This window comes from Aquarana catesbeiana, linkage group LG02 (genome assembly GCF_042186555.1).
Source record: "Aquarana catesbeiana isolate 2022-GZ linkage group LG02, ASM4218655v1, whole genome shotgun sequence".
In the NCBI taxonomy this organism is placed as follows: Eukaryota; Metazoa; Chordata; class Amphibia; order Anura; family Ranidae; genus Aquarana; species Aquarana catesbeiana.
In genome coordinates, this window is record NC_133325.1 from 681924130 (window position 1) to 681947553 (window position 23424).

The following is a 23424-nucleotide window of genomic DNA, read 5'->3' on the forward strand; positions in this document are numbered from 1 at the left end:
ATTTTTTTTATACAGCCCAAAACTCAACAATATTGAGAACCCTTTGTTTGAATTCATGTAAAGGATTCTTGCTGATCAGGAATTTTTACTAATAACTGTGCTTTAGCCAATAACAGCCCTTTTTTCTGCTCCCCAATCCTTTGCACCAAAATGGGAGGAGCAACTAGAGTCCAGTGTATGCTGTGAGCAGAGAACTGGCAAGATATGTAGAATGCAACCTTCTGTTCTGTTAATGCAATGGTAGTGGAATCTATACATGATTACAGAAATGTTGCTGCTTAATCTGCTGCCCTATCCCCAACTCTTCATTTCTTTTACAGTAAAACCTTGGTTTGAGAATAACTTGGTTTTAGAGCGTTTTGCAAGACAAGCAAAATTTTTTCATAAATTTGGACTTGATATACAAGTGATGTCTTGATATACAAGTATCGCCACGTCACAACTGAGTATAAAAGAGAAGAGAGGCGCCTAAGTGTAGAAATATGGTTACATTTAATGAAGGTACAACATATAGAAACTCACATCCTCCCAACTCATCATCCTCCGCACCACCATCAACGTCATCCCTTACACTCTGCGCTCCACAAGCTCTTCAAGCCTCTCTTTCAGATCGCTCTACTGCAGGGTAGTCTTCCCGGTCACGACTGCAGATTGACATAGGTGAGAGCCGGCGGTGCGGAGGATGGTCAATGTGGACAGCTTTACCCCAGATGCCTTCATACTTAGATGTTTTAATCATCAACCATGTGAGTTGCTAAATGTTGTACCTTCATTAAATGTAACCATATTGCTACACTTAGAGGTGCCTCTCTTCTCTTTTATACTCTGTAGCTCCTGCTGGATTTTGCTTCTAATCTTCTAATCCCCTTGCTTCCATTTGTGGATGGACATTTTATGGTTACACAACCTGGTCACATTTCTATAATCTTTTTTATATGGACTATAAACTGAAAGACCTATGAAAAAATAGTTGTGGAACAAATCATCTGAGTTTCCATTATTTCTTATGGGGAAATTTGCTTTGATATACAAGTGCTTTGGATTACAAGCATGTTTCCGGAACTAATTATGCTCACAATCCAAGGTTTTACTGTATAAGGATTCAAGTTGTGAGAACCTTTAAGCATATTTGGTGAGGTTTCCAAAAAAAAAAACCAACTATCCTATTGCCTATTCTTCTCCTTTTCTCCCTATTTATTATTGTAAGGTTACACGTCATATGCACTGTAAACCCATGCCATGTTATTTAATTCTTTGGCCTTTCTTTGGACTGTCTCAATAAATATGATAGCTGTTTATTGCTACTTTTAATACCCATGGAATTTTTTTACTATTTTTAAAGTTATTGATTTGTGCATTCCAAGTATCCATTTGTTTCAAGGGTATCTTCAAAGGATTGTCAATAAAAACTTTATATATAAGGCAGTCTACTCATTTTAGTTATGTTCGTACTGTTTACACTTACCTCTTGGAACATAAACTCAGTGAAAGTTTCAGTAAAATTATTGAACCATAAATTCTGGCTATACAGAATTACAAATCTTTTGCCAGGTAAGACAGTTCACCCATTACATTTCAACTATGCAATAAGGTGTTAAAGTTTAATTTAATACTTCTAAATAAACCTTTTAAAACTTTATTTGAAACAAGTACAGCATTTTTCAGATAGAATATATGGATCAGCATTTTTTAATTACCATAATTATAACAATTGTATTTAAATTACCATTTCTTTCCAACTACCCACTACACTTCACACCTGAGTTTACAATGATAATTACCGTATTTATCGTCGTATAACACGCACAGGCGTATAACACACACATTAATTTTAAGAGGGAAGTTTCAGGAAAAAATTTAAATTTTAAATAAGGAACTTTGGAGCAATATAAGGGTCAGTGCCCATCTGCAGCCTCACCATTGCCATTGATGCAGCCTGATCAATGCCCATCTGCAGCCTCACAAGTGCTATCAATGCAGCCTCATCAGTCCACATCAATGCAGCCTCACAAGTGCCATCAATGCAGCAGCCTCACCATTGTCATCAATGCAGCAGCCTCACCATTGTCATCAATGCAGCACCTTCCTATTACAGAGGTGCCAAGTAAACAGGAGATTCTCACTGTATGTAATCCGACGACGCTCGCCCCGCCCCCCTCCCTGCCCCCTGCGAGGGAGCTAAAATTGAAGTATTGACATATAACATGCACTCGCTATTTGCACCCGATTTTCAGGGTAAATAAGTGAGTGTTATACGCCAATAAATACAGTATATTATTTACAATACAGTTGCTCTAAAGGGAAAGGATATGTTAGGTAACATTTACTCATTTCAGCTGCAGCATTGTAAAGCAAGAAATTGCGATGTTTGGCCACTGGAGAATGCACACATCTACAGTAAGTTCCTACAAAAAGGCTACACAGAGTATGGAGAAAAAACATGAACAAAGTGACCCAGAAGTACTATATATTTAACAAAAACAACGTGATCCTATTTTACTTACAGCATTCTACAAAAGTATTCATCTATGAGAGTTAAGTTCTACTGTACGTTTACTTGGAATTGCTATTTTTTGGATTATTTATAAGTACAACAAATATAGTCTGCACAACTAAAATTTTAGTTGTCATGTGCCACTGTTTTACTTTCTGTGTAAGTTTATGTTACCATTTGGTCAAGTTTGTTCTCTATTATGCCTCTCCTGCAACGTTTTCATAATTCTATACAACACAACTGAATGTCATTAGGAAAAATGGCAGCGTTGCTATCTATTTTCTCTGCCAAATTAATTAATAGATCAAAAAGAATGTTGACAACAACAATTCCTGTGGTAAACACTGCTAACCTTAGCTCATTTGAGTATACTCTCTTTAACTACCAACTGTCTTCAGTCTTTTATCCAGTTCTTTACCCATGTACAAACATTCTCCAAAGTCCTTGCAACATGGTCCTCTGGACCAAGCTATTATGAAGCAATGTATCAAATACTTTTTCATCCAAGTTCAAAATAAAAGCTTTAGACATGGCCAATCTTTGATACACTCATGCCAGTTCACTGCTGTTAGATTGTTCTAATCTATATATTTGTGTATTTCCTCTTAAAATACTTTCAGATAATTACACCCAACAGAAGGCAGGCTTCTGTCATTTTCCATGGCTAGCTTTTTACTCTTCTTAAATAAAATATGACTATTTCAGACTGTTCAACGGGACAGTTTTAGAACATTTACATATATGGTTTTAAGGTTTATTATATGTTAAACTTATCTTAGGGCACACATCGATGGATGCATGGACCTCATACTTTATTTTACTTACTTTTGTTAAGGCATAATTGCACCTTTTCTTGTGTTAGGCAAGTAACATTGAATGGGGAATATGGAATATTTTTTCCACCATATTATCTAGCATCAGCAATTCTTGTTTTGACAGATGAAAAATATGAATTTAAGAGTTTGTCTTTTTATTTGTCCTTTATAATTATATTTCCAAAGTCACCTTTTACAGAACTTATATCATCAGACATCTTGATCTTTGAAATAATATACTTTGGAAAATGTTTGTGGGCATGTGTAGCTATTCTGTTTATTCTAGTTTCCAAAGTACACTTCAAAGTTAATTGGCTAATACGTGTTTCTTTTCTGTCTCTTCATATATATTTTTTTCAAATCTTAAGGGGTTAGTGTTGTCCATAAATGTACATTTAGAAAGCAAATTTTCCCAGTAGTTAACATGTGCAAGTAGGAGCTGAGATATTAGAAAGGTTCAGAATCATAACATTGATTCTTTCGCACAATGTTTTTGGAGATAAGACAGGGATTAAACCCTAATTGCTCACTGAAGGATTGACACTAAAACTACAGTTCAATATTTTACCTTAATTATGAGAATTACTCTGACTGGTTTCTGTAAGTAAACTTTAACTTTTTATAACTTCTTTTCTTATGTGTTAAATAAGTAGCCTGCTAAATTTGATATGATGGTGGGGTGGCAATTGTGTGTCTCTTGCATTACACAATCAGTAAAAGGCTTTAGAGCAGCCGTCATTAAATAGCGGCCCGCGGACCGAGCGATGCTCCTGTCCAGACTGTCAGTGTACAGTGCCACATACCCACTTCATGGCTCAGCAGTCATTGGTTGCTGGGACAGCAGGCATCCCTGCAACCAATAACGTTGCACGTGCGCCCCGCCCCCTGCTGCTTACTATCTCATGGCTCCTAGGTCGGGCTGCAAGTAAAGACGTGAGTTCACATGCGCACCCTGCCCCCTGCTGCTTGTTATCTCGCGGCTCCTGCCTCTCACTTGGCCTGCCGTAAGGTATGATGTGATATGCACTCCCCGCCCCCTTCAGCAAGACTCCCGGCGCAGCTCTCACCCCCTGCAGCTTGTTACCGCTGCTGGCTTCCGCTCCCTGTCTGCCTCAAGGTATGTTGGGTGTGATATTTACAGGGGAAAGATGATGGGCACATTTTCTATTAAGGGGCACACTGATGAGCATATTTTATGTAGGGTTCATTCAAAATGTGCCCATCAGTGGACCCTTTAACATATAATATGCCCATCAGTGTGCCCTTTAACATAAAATGTGCCCATCGGATGGATTACTGGAACATGTCCTGTGGTCTGATGACACCAAGATAAACTTTTTTGGTTCGGATGGTGTCAAGCGTGTGTGGCGGCAACCAGGAGAGGAGTACAAAGGCAAGTGTGTCTTGCCTACAGTCAAGCATGGTGGTGGGAGTGTCATGGTTTGGGGCTGCATGAGTGCTGCCGGCACTGGGGAGCTACAGTTCATTGAGGGAACCATGAATGCCAACATGTACTGTGACATACTGAAGCAGAGCATGATCCCCTCCCTCCGAGGACTGGACCGCAAGACAGTATTCCAACATAACGATCCCAAACAAACCTCCAAGATGACCACTGCCTTGCTAAAGAAGCTGAGGCTAAAGGTGATGGATTGGCCAAGCATGTCTCCAGACCTAAACCCTATTGAGCATCTGTGGGGCATCCTCAAATGGAAGGTGGAGGAGTGCAAGGTCCCCAACATCCACCAGCTTCGTGATGTCATCATAGAGGAGTGGAAGAGGACTGTTGAGTTATTTTGAGGGGACAGCAAAATTTACACTGTTATACAAGCTTTACACGCACTACTTTACATTTTAGCAAAGTGTCATTTCTTCAGTGTTGTCAAAAGAAAAGCTATAATAAAATACTTACAAAAATGTGAGGGGTGTACTCACTTTTTGAGATACTGTATATATCTATATACAGTGGGGACGAAAAGTATTCAGACCTCCTTAATTTTTTCACTCTTTGTTATATTGCAGCCAATTGCTAAAATCCTTTAAGTTAATTTTTTTTTCTCATTAATGTACACACAGCACCCCATATTGACAGAAAAACACAGAATTGTTGACATTTCTGCAGATTTATTAAAAAAGAAAAACTGAAATATCACATGGTCCTAAGTATTCAGACCCTTTGCTCAGTATTTAGTAGAAGCACCCTTTTGATCTAATACAGCCACAAGTCTTTTTGGAAAAGATGCAACAAGTTTTTCACACCTGGATTTGGGGATCCTCTGCTATTCCTCCTTACAGATCCTCTCCAGTTCTCTCAGGTTGGATAGTAAAGGTTGGTGGACAGCCATTTTTTAGATCTCTCCAGAGATGCTCAATTGGGTTTAAGTCAGGGCTCTGGCTGGGCCATTCAAGAACAGTCACAGAGTTGTTGTGAAGCCACTCCTTCGTTATTTTAGCTGTGTGCTTACGGTCATTGTCTTGTTGGAAGGTAAACCTTCGGCCCAGTATGAGGTCCTGAGTACCCTGTACTTGGCTGCATTCATCTTTCCCTCGATTGTAACCAGTCATCCTGTCCCTGCAGCTGAAAAACACCACCATGCTTCACTGTTGGGACTGTATTGGACAGGTGATGAGCAGTGCCTGGTTTTCTCCACACATACCGCTTAGAATTAAGGCCAAAAAATTCTATCTTGGTCTCATCAAACCAGAGAATCTTATTTTTCACCATCTTGGAGTCCTTCAGGTGTTTTTTTTTAGCAAACTCCATGCGGGCTTTCATGTGTCTTGCACTGAGGAGAGGCTTCCATTGGGCCACTCTGCCATAAAGCCCCAACTTTCTCCCGTCTCCCGACTGCATCTCTGGAGCTCAGTCACAGTGATCTTTGGGTTCTTCTTTACCTCTCTCACCAAGGCTCTTCTCCCTCGATTGCTCAGTTTGGCCAGATGGCCAGCTCTAGGAATGGTTCTGGTCGTCCCAAACGTCTTCCATTTAAGGATTATGGAGGCCACTGTGCTCTTAGTAACCCTAAGTGCAGCAGAAATGTTTTTGTAACCTTGGCCAGATCTGCGCCACAATTCTGTCTCTGAGCTCTTCAGGCAGTTCCTTTGACCTCATGATTCTCATTTGCTCTGACATGCACTGTGAGCTGTAAGGTCTTATATAGACAGGTGTGTGTGGCTTTCCTAATCAAGTCCAATCAGTATAATCAAACACAGCTGGACTCAAATGAAGGTGTAGAACCATCTCAAGGATCATCCGAAGAAATGGACAGCACCTGAGGTAAATATATGAGTGTCACAGCAAAGGGTCTGAATACTTAGGACCATGTGATATTTCAGTTTTTCTTTTTTAATAAATCTGCAAACATGTCAACAATTTTGTGTTTTTCTGTCAATATGGGGTGCTATGTGTACATTAATGAGGAAAAAAAATGAACTTAAATGATTTTAGCAAATGGCTGCAATATAACAAAGAGTGAAAAATTTAAGGGGGTCTGAATACTTTCCGTCCCCACTGTATATATCTATCTATAGATATATATATCGATATACATATCGATAGATAGATCGATAGATAGATCGATAGATAGATAGATCGATAGATAGATAGATAGATAGATAGATAGATAGATAGATAGATAGATAGATAGATAGATAGATAGATAGATAGATAGATAGATAGATAGATAGATACAGTATTCATTGGAGAAATTTAAGTGATTGTAAATGATCACCTTGTAAAACAACCCATTCAGTTTAAAATACAAACTAAAGGCAAAACATTTTTGTATAGATATAAAAACACATTTTACATAGCTTTTTCCCTTTTTTAGAAGTGTAGCACTAACTCACGGTGGAGCTGCTGATTTTTAGCGGGCTGTTACCGCCACCTTTTTCCCCTGTAATTTCACCAGTACCAGGTGTCTAGGGTCCCGTTGAGCTTATTGTCAGACAATGTAGGCAACAGTCACTTGTATATTTTTCCAATGCTTTAATGGGAGATAACTGAAAGAAGTAGCAGGAAAGAGGTAGAAGAAGAGTTGCAGGGAAGTTCAAATACCTTTTTCTTGGGGTAGCATCAAGGAATTTAAATCTTTAGGATGAATGTATCCTCTGCTTAGGATTAAATCTTTGCCCGCCCGGATAGGTTTCTCTCACTAACCTAGCAGCCGGTACGCAGCATGAACAAAAAGAAAAGTCTCTGCCACAGACTTAAGTGAAACAAAACTGTACGATCCTCTGCCACAGGATGTAGTCGTTTTTGGTGAACAGCAAACACAGTACCAGAACCTTTAAGCCGACCCGGCAGTACTTGTGCGGTAGTGTAGTTTAGGATATGTCCTCCAACCGAGTCACCAGGCCCTTCTTAAGACCAGCCTTGCATGGTCTCTTCCAAGATGGGTCCTCCCCTGGATCTTCCTGATTGTCCGGCTTCTTCCCGCAGGACAGACAGCACAGGACCATCCCAGCTTTAGCAGGCCCCAGACAGACTTCTGAGCCCAACTACACGGCTGCCGCAATGCAACCCTCCAAGCCAGAGGGCTACGAGGTAGAACTCACTGACACATACCTCTAGGCCAGGAGGGCCACGAGGCTAGAAGACCCCCGAACATGGCGTCTGTCCCATAAATACCCTCTCCCAGAATGCAACTCGGAGGACCACCTCCGCCAAGTTGTCTCCGGGACAGAAGAGCACTCATACACTTCAGCCTGCTGCTTTTCCAACACTGGCCCATGATAACAACGACACCCACAGGCACAACGTGGAACTGCACGCAACACAGCCAAGCTGGAACAGAGGCCAATCTAACACTAAATTGAATCTGAACTATGTACAGAACAGATGACCCACTAAATTTACCTATAAGCGGTAGATTGAAAAAAATCTACCAGCGCTACATAAGTGATTACATTCCCTCTGTTCTCGGCTGCATAAGAGCTGGGGGGGGGGGTGAGTAGCAGCACACTGAGCTTCCCAATGAATGGCTGTGCAGCGGAGGCGTGTCAGGACAAGTCTGATCATTGGAGGAAAGTACACGGAGTTCCCAGCACAGCTAGAGAACTGACCATGGTGTGTTCACCTGCTTAGTGTGGTCGGTTTTTAATAGGAAAGCAGATGGACTGGCAGGAACACCAGGGATTTCCCATAAAGGAAGCAATACAAAAAGAACAGGAGACTTTCTCATACAAGTACATGGTACAGCAGGCACATATCAGGAATATGAAATGCTGGGGTAACAAATGCTTTAAGTAACAATGGTACAGCTTGAAGAATAACTATTTACGAGATGGACTTTAGTCTAAACGTTCCTACCCCTATCTGTTTCCTCTGTTTGAAGGTGCTGGTGTGCAGTGAGACTTTCTTGTTGTATTTATTCAAATTATACTTTGAGCCTACCAGGGTTCTTTGCTTTGACAACTATTAAAACCAGAACTTGTTCAGCAGGGTAACCATTTTCCTCACAGAAACATTATTAAATACAGCTTAATCAAACCAACTGAACCTTGTTTGCATGCCTAATAATGCATGCAATAGCCAGAATAGTGCCTTTACACAGTCTTTTCACTAGATAAATGTTCACACACATAATGAAATGATCATTTTTAAGGTTCATTTCCCATATTTGATGCACTACCCTCTTAATATCCCAGTATTAACAACCACATGTAAATAGCCCAGTCTCCAGGAGTCTTCATGTCATACTAACCAGGAAAGTTTACCACAGTCTATAAATAATATAAAAGGAAAAAGCAGATTTAACCACTTCAGCCCCAGAAGGATTTACCCACTTCCTGACCAGGCCATTTTTTGCGATGCGGCACTGCGTCACTTTAACTGACAATTGCACGGTCGTGCAATGCTGTACCCAAACAAAATTGATGTCCTTTTTTTCCCACAAATAGAGCTTTCTTTTGGTGGTATTTGATCACCTCTGCATTATTTATTGTTTACGCTATTAACAAAAAAAGAGTGACAATTTTGAAAAAAAAAAAATTTTACTTTCTGCTCTAAAACATTTCCAAAAAAAAATGTAAAAAACTAATTTATTCATCAGTTTAAGCCGATATGTATTCTGCTACATATTCTTGGTAGAAAAAATTGCAATAAGCGTATATTGATTGGTTTGTACAAAATTTATCACGTCTACAAAATAGGGGATAGATTTATGGCATTTTTATTTATTTATTTATTTTTTACTAGAAATGGCGGTGATTAGGGATGAGCTTCGTGTTCGAGTCGAACCCATGTTCGACTCGAACATCGGCTGTTCGATCGTTCGCCGAATTGCGAACGTTATGGGCCGTTCGCGCTAAATTCGTGTGGCGCGTCACGGCCCATAATTCACTGCGGCATCGCAGTGCATTGCTGGCTGATGATTGGCCAAGCATGCACTATGACCCGCATGCTTGGCCAATCACAGCGCCGTCAGTAGAGAGAGCTGTAATTGGCCAAAGCCAGGGTGGCTTTGGCCAATTATGGCTCAGGGGATTTAGTACACACCCCACACTATATAAGGCCGCCTGCACGGCGGCCCTGTGTAGTGTGTGTTCCGGTGTGCTGAGAGATAGAGAGAGAGAGAGACAGTGTCATTTGATTTGAGTTAGATAGATTAGGCAGAACAGTCAGTCAGTTAGCTGCACTTACAGTGTATTGTGTATATATATGCATCCCAGGTGTTGCATATATATATATATACACTGTATTCAGTTTAGCTAGATCCGTTCCTGTTATCTTCTATCTAGACTATTTACATTTAATGCAGTGCGTCCTGCTCACAGTGTTCAGCTAGATCCGTTCCTGCTATTTACATTTAGTGCAGTGCGTCCTGCTCACAGTGTTCAGCTAGATCCGTTCCTGTTATCTTCTAGACTATTTACATTTAGTGCAGTGCGTCCTGCTCACAGTGTTCAGCTAGATCCGTTCCTGCAATTTACATTTAGTGCAGTGCGTCCTGCTCACAGTGTTCAGCTAGATCTGTTCCTGCTATTTACATTTAGTGCAGTGCGTCCTGCTCACAGTGTTCAGCTAGATCCGTTCCTGCTATTTACATTTAGTGCAGTGCGTCCTGCGCACAGTGTTCAGCTAGAGCCGTTCCTGCTATTTACATTTAGTGCAGTGCGTCCTGCTCACAGTGTTCAGCTAGATCCGTTCCTGTTATCTTCTAGACTATTTACATTTAGTGCAGTGCGTCCTGCTCACAGTGTTCAGCTAGATCCGTTCCTGCTATTTACATTTAGTGCAGTGCGTCCTGCTCACAGTGTTCAGCTAGATCCGTTCCTGTTATCTTCTAGACTATTTACATTTAGTGCAGTGCGTCCTGCTCACAGTGTTCAGCTAGATCCGTTCCTGTTATCTTCTAGACTATTTACATTTAGTGCAGTGCGTCCTGCTCACAGTGTTCAGCTAGATCCGTTCCTGCTATTTACATTTAGTGCAGTGCGTCCTGCTCACAGTGTTCAGCTAGATCCGTTCCTGTTAAATTCCTACTGACCGGCAGGCTTGTCTGGTTACAGTATATAAAGCTACCTGAAGAAAATTACAGGTGTTCTATTTGATCCTATTAGTACCACGGTCAGGCAGCTAGACTATTTACATTTAGTACAGTGCGTCCTGCTCACAGTGTTCAGCTAGATCCGTTCCTGTTATCTTCCTACTGACAGGCAGGCTTGTCTGGTTACAGTATATAAAGCTACTTGAAGAAAATTACAGGTGTTCTATCCCAGCTTAGTGCAGCTACAGGCCATTAGTATGTCTGGAAGGCCAAGAAGGAGAGGCAGACAGTCACAAGCCAATAAGAGAGGGCAAGCAGGCTCTGTGTCTAGTGCTGGTCGTGGAGACGGTGCATCCTCATCAGCACGTGGCCATGGGACACGCTTGGCCTTTTTTTCGGCAGCTGGCCATGTTGAGCCGCAACATGCGGAAGACTTGGTCGAGTGGATGACCAAGCCGTCCTCATCCTCCTCATCCTCTCTCACCCATGCCCAGGGTGCTTTGTCTGGCAAAGCAGCGGCCTCTTCCCTCAGCTCAATGTCATCAGTGACTCCTTCCCTAGCTCCACCATGTCCTCATGAGGATTCCCTCGAACTGTTTGACCACAGTGTTGGGTACATGCTCCAGGAGGATGCCCAGCGTTTGGAAGGCTCTGATGACGATACTGAGCTCGATGAAGGCAGTAACATGAGCGCGGACAGAGGGGGTGCCCAAGAAGGACAGCAATCTGGCAGTCATGCTCCCCCTGCTGCAGCATACTGCCAGGTTTGCTCCAGTGATGAGGAGGGAGGGGATGATGAGGTCACTGACTCAACGTGGGTGCCTGATAGGAGAGAGGAGGAGGAAGAGGAGGAGGAGGTGGCAGCACATCACCAACGAGGCAGGATGCCCTCCAGGGGCCAGCCTAAGGGCAGCACATTGACTGCATCACACCCCAAAGCTCCACATGTGCAGGGCGCTGCAGTCTCTGCGCGTTATTCAAAAAGTTCTTTGGTGTGGGCCTTTTTTGAGACGAGTGCATCAGATCGCACCGCTGCTATTTGCAACATATGTCTCAAGCGTATCTCGCGTGGCCAAAATATCTCCCGCTTGGGTACCACATGCTTGACCAGACATATGTTGACCTGCCATGCAGTTCGTTGGCAAGCGTATCTAAAAGACCCACACCAAAGAACAAAGAGGATCTCTCCTTGCTCCTCATCAGCTGAGATTTCCAACCCCACTAGACCTTCAGTCCTCTCTGAGACCTGCAGTGAGAGGAATGAAGGTGTAGAATTAGGTGTGTCACAGCCAAGTACTTGTGGGCAATCTGCTTTTGGTACACCGACGTCAGATTGTACCAGGCAAATTTCCCTGCCCCAGCTGCTGCACCGCCGAAAGAAGTTTGCTCCCAGCCATCCACATGCCCAGCGGTTGAATGCTAGCTTGGCAAAATTGCTAGCACTTCAACTGCTGCCTTTTCAGTTGGTAGACTCTGCCCCCTTCCGTGAGTTTGTGGAATGTGCGGTTCCTCAGTGGCAGGTACCCAAACGCCACTTTTTCTCACGGAAGGCGATTCCGGCTCTCTACCGGCATGTGGAAGGCAATGTCCATGCCTCGCTGGACAGGGCGGTCAGCGGTAAGGTGCATATTACCGCTGACTCATGGTCCAGCAGGCATGGACAGGGACGTTACCTAAGTTTCACGGCGCATTGGGTGACTCTGCTGGCAGCTGGGAAGGATGCAGGACAAGGTGCAGTAGTGTTGGAGGTTGTTCCGCCACCACGCCTCCAAAATGCTGATTGTGACACACCTCTCTCCTCCACCCCCTCCTCTTCTTCTTCCTCCATGGCCTCTTCCTCGGAACCAGCGGTGCTCCGTAGGCGTTCAAGGGGCTATGCAAGTACGCAGGCCAAAAGATGCCATGCGGTGCTTGAGCTGGTGTGCTTGGGGGACAGGAGCCACACTGGGGCAGAGGTTCTGTCAGCTCTGCAGGGGCAGGTTCAGAGGTGGTTGACGCCACGCCAACTTAAGGCAGGAATGGTGGTTTGCGACAATGGCACCAACCTCCTCTCTGCCCTCCGACAGGGACAAATGACCCATGTGCCCTGTTTGGCTCACGTCCTTAACTTGGTGGTGCAGCGGTTCTTGGGCAGGTACCCGGGCTTACAGGATGTCCTGAGGCAGGCCAGGAAAGTCTGTGTGCATTTCCGCCGGTCATATAATGCCAGTGCTCGGCTGACGGACCTCAAAAAGGAGTTTAACCTGCCCAAGAACCGCCTAATCTGTGACATGCCCACCAGGTGGAACTCAACGTTGGCCATGCTGCAGCGGCTGTACACGCAGCAGAGGGCCATCAATGAGTACCTGTGCAACTATGGCACCAGGACAGGGTCAGGGGAGCTTGGTTTTTTTTCCCCACGCCAGTGGGCCATGATCAGGGATGCATGCACTGTCCTGTCACCATTCGAGGAGGCCACGAGGATGGTGAGCAGTGACAGTGCATGCATCAGTGACACTGTCCCCCTTGTCCACCTGTTGGAGCACACGCTGCGTGGAATAATGGACAGGGCACTTGAGGCAGAACAGAGGCAGGAAGAGGAGGACTTCCTTAGCTCTCAAGGCCCCCTTTATCCAGACAGAGTTCCTGCGTGCCCGCCGATCACACAGGAAGAGGACGAGGAGGAAGAGGAGGAGGAGGAAGATTGTGTCAGTATGGAGGTGGAGCCTGGCACTCAGCATCAGCAGCAGTCTTTAAGGGATCAGTCCCAAGAAACACATGGACTTGTACGTGGCTGGGAGGAGGTGGCTGCGGACCATGTCGTTCTTAGTGACCCAGAGGACTCCGGACCGAATGCCTCAGCAAACCTACGCTGCATGGCCTCCCTGATCCTGCAAAGCCTGCGTAAGGATCCTCGTATTCGTGGTATCAAGGAGAAGGACCAATACTGGCTGGCAACCCTCCTTGATCCACGTTACAAGGGTAAGGTTGCGGACCTTATCTTGCCATCGCAGAGGGAGCAGAGGATGAAACATCTTCGGGAGGCCTTGCAGAAAGGTCTGTGCAACGCGTTCCCAGAGACTGGGAGGTTACAAACTCCTGTTTCTGGACAACGTGTTGCTGAGGCTTCGGTCAGTCAAAGAAGGAGTGGTGGAGAAGGTGGCCGTCTGACCGATGCGTTCAGACAATTTTTTGGTCCGCAGCCCCAAGGTATTATCGGTTCCAGCAACCATCGCCAGCGTCTGTTTTACATGGTGCAGGAATACCTAGGGGCAAGATCAGACTTGGACACCTTTCCCACCGAAAATCCTCTGGGTTACTGGGTCTTGAGGATGGATCACTGGCCAGAGCTTGCACAGTATGCAATTGAGCTACTGGCCTGTCCTGCATCCAGCGTTCTTTCGGAACGCACATTCAGTGCTGCTGGAGGCGTGGTAACCGATCACAGGGTGCGTCTGTCCACCGACTCGGTCGATCGGCTGACCTTCATAAAAATGAATGAGTCTTGGATCACCACCAGCTACCAAGCACCTGATGCTGATGTAACCGAATAATTTTTTTTGAAATCTCAGATCCCTTCAAAGACTGCCTATGCTGATGCTGAGTGACTATCCCTGAGTAATTATCCTCTTCCTCCTCAATCATCACGCTGATAGCTTGTAAGAACATTTTTGGTTCTGGGCGCCACCACCAGTGCCTAAGGCACAATTTTTCAGCCCCTGTTTAACAGGGGCGTGTAATTACAATTTTTGATGTAATACTTTGCAGCAGGGCTCGTTCCTGCATTCCAACTAGAGTGTCTGTGAGGGGTTGCAGTGTTGTGGCACCAGCACCAGTGCCTAGGGCCCAATTTTTCTGCCCCTGTCTAACAGGGGCGTGTAATTACAATTTTTGATGCAATACTTTGCAGCAGGGCTCGTTCCTGCGTTCCAACTAGAGTGTCTGTGAGGGGTTGCAGTGTTGTGGCACCAGCACCAGTGCCTAAGGCCCAATTTTTCTGCCCCTGTCTAACAGGGGCGTGTAATTACAATTTTTGAAGCAATAATTTGCAGCAGGGCTCGTTCCTGCGTTCCAACTAGAGTGTCTGTGAGGGGTTGCAGTGTTGTGGCACCAGCACCAGTGCCTAAGGCCTAATTTTTCAGCTCCTGTTCAACAGGGGCATGTAATTACAATTCTTGATCTAATATTTCACAGCAGGGCCCTGTGAGGGCTTACAGTGTTGTGGCCACAGCAACACCTAAGGCCCAAATTTCTGCTGAGTATATAGGGCAGGACCCTACTTTCAAACATCTAACTTACAAACGACTCCTACTTGCAAACGGAAGGAGACAACAGGAAGTGAGATGAAATCTACCCCTAGGAAGGGAAATTCTCTCCTGTAAGAGTTAATATGGGAAAACAATTTCTCCTTTCCACTGATGCTTTCCAATCCTTGTTCCACAAAAAAACCCAAATTTTCAAAAAACATTTTTCATTGGGACAAAAAAGTGAGGTGAAATCTTCTGAAGAGGAGGAAAGACAGCAAAACAAATGTCACAGGGGTGATAACCCTTCCCTATGTTTTCCAAAAAGCTTAGAAAAGATTTTTTGGCTGGAGCTAAACACGTTAAAAATGTTCAAAATTACAAACAGATTCTACTTAACAACAAACCTACAGTCCCTGTCTTGTTTGCACCGCCTGTATACTGCTGTTCAGAGTATATAGGGCCTGGTGGCCCCACACCTTTCCTTATTTTAATTTGGGTGCGGGGTTCCCCTTAATATCCATACAAGACCCAAAGGGCCTGGTAATGGACTGGGGGGTACCCATGCCGTTTGTCTCACTGATTTTCATCCATATTGCCATGACCCGACATGACATTAAACCCGCAAGCAGTTTTAAATGAGATTTTTTCCTTTAAAAATGACATTTGGTGCAGGGACTGTTCTAAACATGGGAAACACGCGTCACTTTACAGGCATACTATAGACACCCCCCAGGTACGATATTTAAAGGAATATTTCACTTTTTTTTTTTTTACTTTAAGCATCATTAAAATCACTGCTCCCGAAAAAACGGCCGTTTTTAAAAGTTTTTTTTGCATTGATACATGTCCCCTGGGGTAGGACCCGGGTCCCCAAACCCTTTTTAGGACAATACCATGCAAATTAGCCTTTAAAATGAGCACTTTTGATTTCGAACGTTCGAGTCCCATAGACGTCAATGGGGTTCTAACGTTCGTGCGAACTTTCGGTCCGTTCGCGGGTTCTGGTGCGAACCGAACCGGGGGGTGTTCGGCTCATCCCTAGCGGTGATCAGTGATTTTTAGCAGGACTGTGACATTGTGGCGGACACATCGGACACCTGACATTTTTTACACTTTTTTGGGAACCAGTGACATTATTACAGTAATCAGTGCTAAAAATATGCACTGTTATTGTAATAATGACACTGGCAGGGAAGGGGTTAACATCAGGGGCAATCAAGGGGTTAAATGTATTCCCTGCAGGTGTTTTCCAACTGTATGGGGGACTGTGTGACTGGGGAAACACACAGATCCATCTTCCTGCTTAGCAGAAAGATGGGATCTGTGTGATATGCCCTGTCAGGACGGAGATCTGCCTTGTTTACACAGGCATATCCTCGTTCTGTCACTGCGGGGAATGATGCGGGTGGCCGGTGAGCATCGAGTCCGCTGGACCCACTGATTGGCCCGCTGGCCAATGGGAGCACACGCGCGCCCACAATAGCGAGTTCCCGAGCCGATGTACATCTACACCGATTCACAGGATCGTGCCACCTTGTCGCAGTATAATGATGGCGGCTGGTCGTCGTTAAATAAAATTTTTCATATCTGAAGAAGCTAGGTTGTTTTAGGTTGAAGAGCTAAACGCCAGTTGCATGGCTCACATGCCTGTCACACAGAATTATTTTCCATCATCTGGACCTGACAGAAGGGAAGAGGGAACATGACTGAATGATATAACAAATAAACTGTTGAGTGGTTTTGTGATTATAAAAAATAGAGGTTCATTCGAAGTACAATGTACTGACATTGTCATTTATTACAGGCAACTAACTTTGTCATACATTAGCCCAAGTCACAGATAAGAGGATCTTTTATACACTGCTTCGAAAGGCATTGGCACAAATGGGATTTCAATTTAAATGACTCGCTCATGCATGTACGAACATGTCTTGTGAGAGAAATAAAGTGATAGTTCTTTATAGCACAAACCACAGCATCGGATTTCTGATTGCTATATAGTACCTTTCATTCCCTAAAGCACTTTCTGCTGTACTTCAGAATGGCAGGCTGTCCTGCCTACCTTCAGAACAGCTGCAGAATGTACTGTAACTCTTTTTGGAGTCTTGACTCATGAGCAAATCATTAAGACTATCAAATATTTACTTCGCTATACAGAATAATCAAGTGGAACTCATATGCTTTCACAGATAAGTAATAAGAGTATATATGGATGTGCAATGAAAAAAGCAAAAGATTAGAATATTTTTGTCCATGCCTCCTAGTCTTTCATGCATTTAGTAATGCTATCAGTAATAGTATATTTGCGTGTGAAATTGAGGTAAAATTTACTCTTTTGATATTTGAGATGTTAAATATATTTCTTTAGAGCAAAACATTCCCCTGAAGAAGGCTGTGACTGTATGGGTCGAAATGCGTCGGGGCATCATTACAACAGACACTACAAATGTGATGCTGTGTAAATTTCTGTGTGCATTTTTGCACTTTGGAATGTTATTGTTATCCCATAACCAGAGCTCATATTTTAACTGCAACATGTTATTGATTCTACAATTTTCTAAATAAAGAACCCTTTTACAATTCTTTTTGAATTTGTTTACATTGCTGCTTTAAAACCACTTGGGGGAACCTTCCCATATTGTTTGTTCCGGGGTGCGCAGCCCCTATTCCTCTCCTTATAAAATTATACAAGTGCCTTGCAAAAGTATTGACCCCCCTTGGCATTTTTCATGTTTTGTTGCCTCACAACCTGGAATTGACATGGATTGTTTAAAGATTTGCATCATTTAATTTACATAGCATGCCCACAACTTTGAAGATTTTTTTTTAATTGTGAAGCAAACAACAAATAGGATAAAATAACAGAAAAAGTCAATGTGCATAACTATTCACTCCCCTAAAGTCAATACTTTGTAAAACCACCTTTTGCGGCTATCACAGCTCCAAGTCGCTTTGGATAAGTCTCTATGAGCTTGCCACATCTTACCACTGGGATTTTTGCCCATTCCTCCTGGCAAAACTGCTCCAGCTCCTTCAAGTTGGATGGTTTGCGCTTGTGAACAGCAATCTTTAAGTCTGACCACAGATTTTCTATTGGATTCAGGTCTGAGCTTTAACTAGGACATTCCAACACATTTACATGTTTCCCCTTAAACCACTCAAGTGTTGCTTTAGCAGTGTGTTTGGGGTCATTGTCCTGCTGGAAGGTGAACTCTGTATTTAGCACCATCCAAGAAAAAGAACCGCTGCTCCAGATGTATAAAGATAAGGCTGATTGGAGCATCTTGCAGAGTGCTAGCCCCAGCCCGCCTCCATGGGAAACTTGGAAAGAAGAAAGAAATGGCTGCACATCCAGAACTTCCAATTGCCTTCTATTTTGTTTAACAAAGATAACACCAAAGACACCAAACTGTGGTCACGTAGACGCGTTTCACACATACAAGATGTGTGTGTGAAACGCATCTACGTGACCATAGTTTGGTGTCTTTGGTGCTATCTTTGTGAAAAAAAAAAAAAGGCAATCGGAAGTTCTGGATGTGCAGCTATTTCTTTCTTCTTTCCAATTTAGCACCATCCATCTTTCCTTCAACTCTGACCAGTTTCCCAGTCCCAACTGCTGAAAAACACCCCCACAGCATGATTCTCCCACAAAAATTGTTTCACTGTGGAGATAGTGTTATTTGGGTGATGTGATGTGTTGGGTTTGCGCCAGACATAGTATTTTCTTTGATGGCCAAAAAGTTCAATTTTAGTCTCATCAGACCAGAGCACCTTCCTCCATACATTTTGGGAGTCTCCCATATGCCTTTCGCAAATTAAAATCGGCTTACTTCTGGCCACTCTGCCATAAAGCCCAACTCTATGGAGCGTATGGCTTATTGTCATCCTATTTTTTTAAAACCTAACCCTGACTTGTGCTTCTCGACAACATTGTGCCTTACTTGTTTGGCGAGTTCCTTGGTCTTCATGGCAGTGTTTGGTTAGTGGTGCCTCTTGCTTAGGTGTTGCAGCCTCTGGGGCCTTTCAAAAAGGTGTGTATATGTAATGACAGATCATGTGACAATTAGATTGCACACAGGTGGACATCATTTCACTAATGATGTGACTTCTGAAGGTAATTGTTTGCACCAGAGCTTTTTATGGGCTTCATAACAAAGGGGGTGAATACATACGCACATGCCAATTATCAGTTTTTTATTTCTGAAAAATAGTTTCATGTATATATTTTTCAAATTTTACTTCACCAACTTGGACTATTGTGTTCTGATCCATCACATATAATTCAGATTAAAAAAAAACCCATTGAACTAAAGGCTGTAATGTAACAAAATATGTAAAAAGCCAAGGGAGGTGAATACTTTTGCAAGGCACTGTATCTATGTCTTGGCTATTTGTTTTCACTCAAGTGCCCTATAAGTGATCAGCTATAATATTATAAAAAAACTGAATGACTTACTCAAACGTATGTAGGGAAAAAGTTCAATTGCCATGTACAGGCAGTCCCCAAGTTACAAACATCTGACTTACATACGACTCATACTTACAGAGGGAGGCAACAGGAAGTGAGAGGAAATCTACCCCATGGAAGTGAAATTCACTCCTGTTATGCCCTGTACACACTATAGGATTTTCTGATGGAAAATGTGTGATAGGACCTTGTTGTCGGAAATTCCGACCGTGTGTAGGCTCCATCACACATTTTCCATAGGAATTTCCGACACACAAAGTGTGAGAGCAGGCTATAAAATTTTCCGACAACAAAATTCCAATTGTGTGTACAGAAAACCGACGCACAAAGTGAAAAGCATGCTCAGAATAAATTAAGAGACGAAAGCTATTGGCTACTCCCCCGTTTATAGTCCTGACGTACGTGTTTTACGTCACCGCGTTCAGAACGATCGGATTTTCCGACAACTTTGTGTGACCGTGTGTATGCAAGACAAGTTTGAGCCAACATCCGTCGGAAAAAATCCATGGATTTTGTTGTCGGAATGTCTGATCAATGTCCGACCGTGTGTACAGGGCATAAGAGTTATCATGGCAAAAAGGTGTCTCCACTAAAGTTTTATCACCAATACCTGTTTCCAAGACAACCCAAAATTTTCAGAATTTCCAATTGTCACAGGGACAGAAAGTGAGACAAAATCCTCTGAACATCCTTGCTTCATCACAAGTGAAATAAGACTTCCAGGAGCAATGGTAGGAATTGCAGGAGGCTGATTTCCTTGTATTAAAGCGGTTGTAAAACAAAACAAAACTGCAAGACATACTTGCATCGCATACTAGCACATTATGAAATACTTACCTTGGAACGAAGTCCTCCAGTGTTGTAAAGTCACCGCTTAGAGGGTTGACACGTTCCTCTTGTCTGTCCCCTATGTGATTGGCCAGAGCCATGATGGCGTCACTCCCGTGCAGGAGCCGCCGTTTCCAGGAAGGGCTCTGAAGGTCTGGCACTGTAAGTGGGACCTTCAGAGTGAATGCGCCAATGATGTCATCAGCTGCATGCACTCTGAATATCTCCTAAACTATACAAGTTGAGGAGATATTCACAGTACCTACAGGTAAGCCTTATTATAGGCTTACCTGTAGGTACAAGTGGTAGTACAGAGTTTACTACCACTTTAAGCTTCATCAACCATGTCATTAAAGCCAAAGAACAATACGAATGGTGCAATATTGGCCCTTGTGAACAATTTACTACACCCACAAGTCTACCAGGAGCTTGACAACTTCTTTGTGTGTTTGAATTCCTATGCATATCAGTAAAGATACGTACAATTTCTGCAAATACAGTTTGTCTCCAAAGGGTCCCAGCCTGTTGACTGCCCTCATTCACATGCATGATGTAAGGCAAAGAATAGCAGGCTTTGTAAAGCAATAAAGGACTCTAAACACTACCTCATCTAAAGCAGTTATAATAGACAGTGATTGTGCAACATTATACCACAAAAACATTGCAAGACTCATTGTAGCCTGTATAATAGTCATTTTGTAAAGTAATGCAACAAAATCAGCATGTATTGTCTTTTGGTCAATAGAGTACACTTAGTGTATAATAACACAGGGGGTACTCTGCATGTGATCATTATTCTGAGATTCTTTTACATTTATCACAACAGGAATACTAGTAAAGTTTGAACATTTTATCTAAGCAATCTTGAAATAGAGTATGTAGAATCACTGAAATGGCAGTATATTGAAATATATACGCTTACTTAATTAAATTGTGGATGTGAAAAGTATAGTGACTGATAACAACCAATGATAATTCTGATTAGCTGATACGGGTTCTTGTAATTTACTAATATTGTCACGGGCTGTTTGTATGGCTGAAAACCATTTTTAAAATCTGCTACCTACTGCTAGAGGTGAACCAACAATGTGAAGTGTAAAAGCTGGATGTGCACATAGAATCATGCATAGTTTGTAAAGAGAGCCCAGAAAAAAAAACATTGGATCAAGAATGCCCCCTTCCATTACAAACACAGGCTCAGCACTTGTACAGGATTTAACTGGCTGGCAACAAGTCGTTTTTCAGGTTTCCTGTTGTCTGAATTGTCATGGTGCACTGGGGGCGGGGGGGACGGGACATCGGGAACCCTAAAGTTTGTCTCCCAGAATAATGCTTTTGGATAAATATTGCTTCCAAAAATCCAGGGAAACTACAACATTTCTGTAGAACCTCATATGGAGTCTTGAACCACAGGGTGCATGCCATGGGTAAGACAAATTGGTTGTCACAATAAGTACTCTTTGTGAAAGGGCTCTAAGTAATCTGAAGGAGATTTTTAAATGATGTCAATCCTTTAATCACTTTATTGTAATGATGTGCATTACCTAAAAGATATGATTTGCCATCTCCTAGAGGATCCTTCTGATATCTAGGAACATTGAAAGGTGGCAGGACGTGGAATGCCTTTTCAAGCAAGGGTTCCAATCTGGAGGCAGAGGGGTCAGCAGAGTGGAAAAAACTGTACACCTGGCCGCAAGCAGGACGGGCCCGGCACACTGCAGAAATAAAAAAATTAAAAGAAGGTTATTTATATATTCACATAATTTCTATATTCTGGCATATTTAATATCAAAACACCAGTTTGCCCATATTTTATTATTTTAATCTATTTTATTAGGCAGGGCTGGATCTAGCCTGTCTAATCTGGAGGCGCAATAAAAAAAAGTCAAGGGGCCAGTCCAATCTCTACAATAGATGCCCAAATGTTTATCAAATCAATATTTTCACAAAAAATACACTAAAATCATTATTAGCACAATTAAACACAACATCACTTACAAAAAATGCTGTAAAATAAAACTAAGGCTTTGTTCACATGGGTGTAAGGCCATGTACAGACAATGTTTACACACATGGGGATGCACAGGTGTTCTGTGTATCCCTGTGCAGGCAATACCATTCATGTCAATTGGGACGCAGTGCCTGCATGGACACAGTCACTGCTCCCGAAATGATATCCGTGTGGGTGTCGATGCATAGCCCAGAATGCAGCTAGTGTAAATTCAGGGACATGCACCAACACCCACATGAATGTAAAATCCAGATCAGCAGCTGTGTCCTCTGTGGAACTGTGTGCGTGGGGATGCATAGAAAATCTGTGCTTCGTGATAAACACAACCCCTCACGGGTGTATGCTGTAGTATGTCCCATGTGAACGAGGTCTTACTATGTTTTTTTTCCCCTTGCGCTATAGCCTCAGCTGCATTGTAGATGAATGAATAGAAGCCTCTGCAGAGAGGCTCTTATTCATTCACATACTGATGTATAGTAAACTGTGTTTACTAGTCAGTGATGAATGAACACAAGAACAATCAATACCAGTCACTCACTGTGTTAATTAATGAAGTGGCTGGTAAACATGACATGTTTACCAAACCCCCTCATCCTGACACAGATCTCTCACTCTAGGAGCAGCTGTAGCCGGCGGGAGGGGGAGAAGGTAAATACGGTAATCAGCACACTGCAGGGATGGGGCACTGGGGGATCAGTCATGGGGAAGTAAGGGGGGGGTTGGAACAGCTGGGGGGGAACTTTAAGGGAAAAGTTAAGTTCCTCTGTAGCCCCCCTGCAGCACTGGAGGCAGACAAGAGGGGAGAGGAAAAGCCAGCAGCTGTAAGGGAGCCACGGGGGGATCCATGCTGGGGGGGAAGGGGGGTTTTGTTGGTGCTGCACCATGTCTAGTGCGGGGTAAAGCCAACCTCCTCTTGACCATTCTGCTTTCCCAAGCTCTGTGTGCAGTGTGGGACTCTGCAGAAAGATGGTCAGGAGGAGGAGTGATTACTCCCCCACAGTGTCCAGAGCAGCCTGGGGGGGACATAGAAATCTGGAGGCGCAGCCCACCCCTACACCTCTCTATCTCCAGCCTTGGTTATAGGTGGAAGGG

At 43.3% G+C, this 23424-nt stretch overlaps 1 protein-coding gene across 1 annotated transcript in view; it reads right to left on the reverse strand.

Moving 5' to 3' along the window:
- The window catches only part of PITPNM3 (PITPNM family member 3), a 1020867-nt gene that overhangs the window by 26127 nt on the left and 971316 nt on the right, over positions 1–23424 (reverse strand). Inside the window, exon 10 of the mRNA XM_073616741.1 lies at positions 21866–22036. Within this exon, the coding sequence (XP_073472842.1) occupies positions 21866–22036 (171 nt within the window). The remainder of the gene's footprint in view (positions 1–21865; positions 22037–23424) is intronic.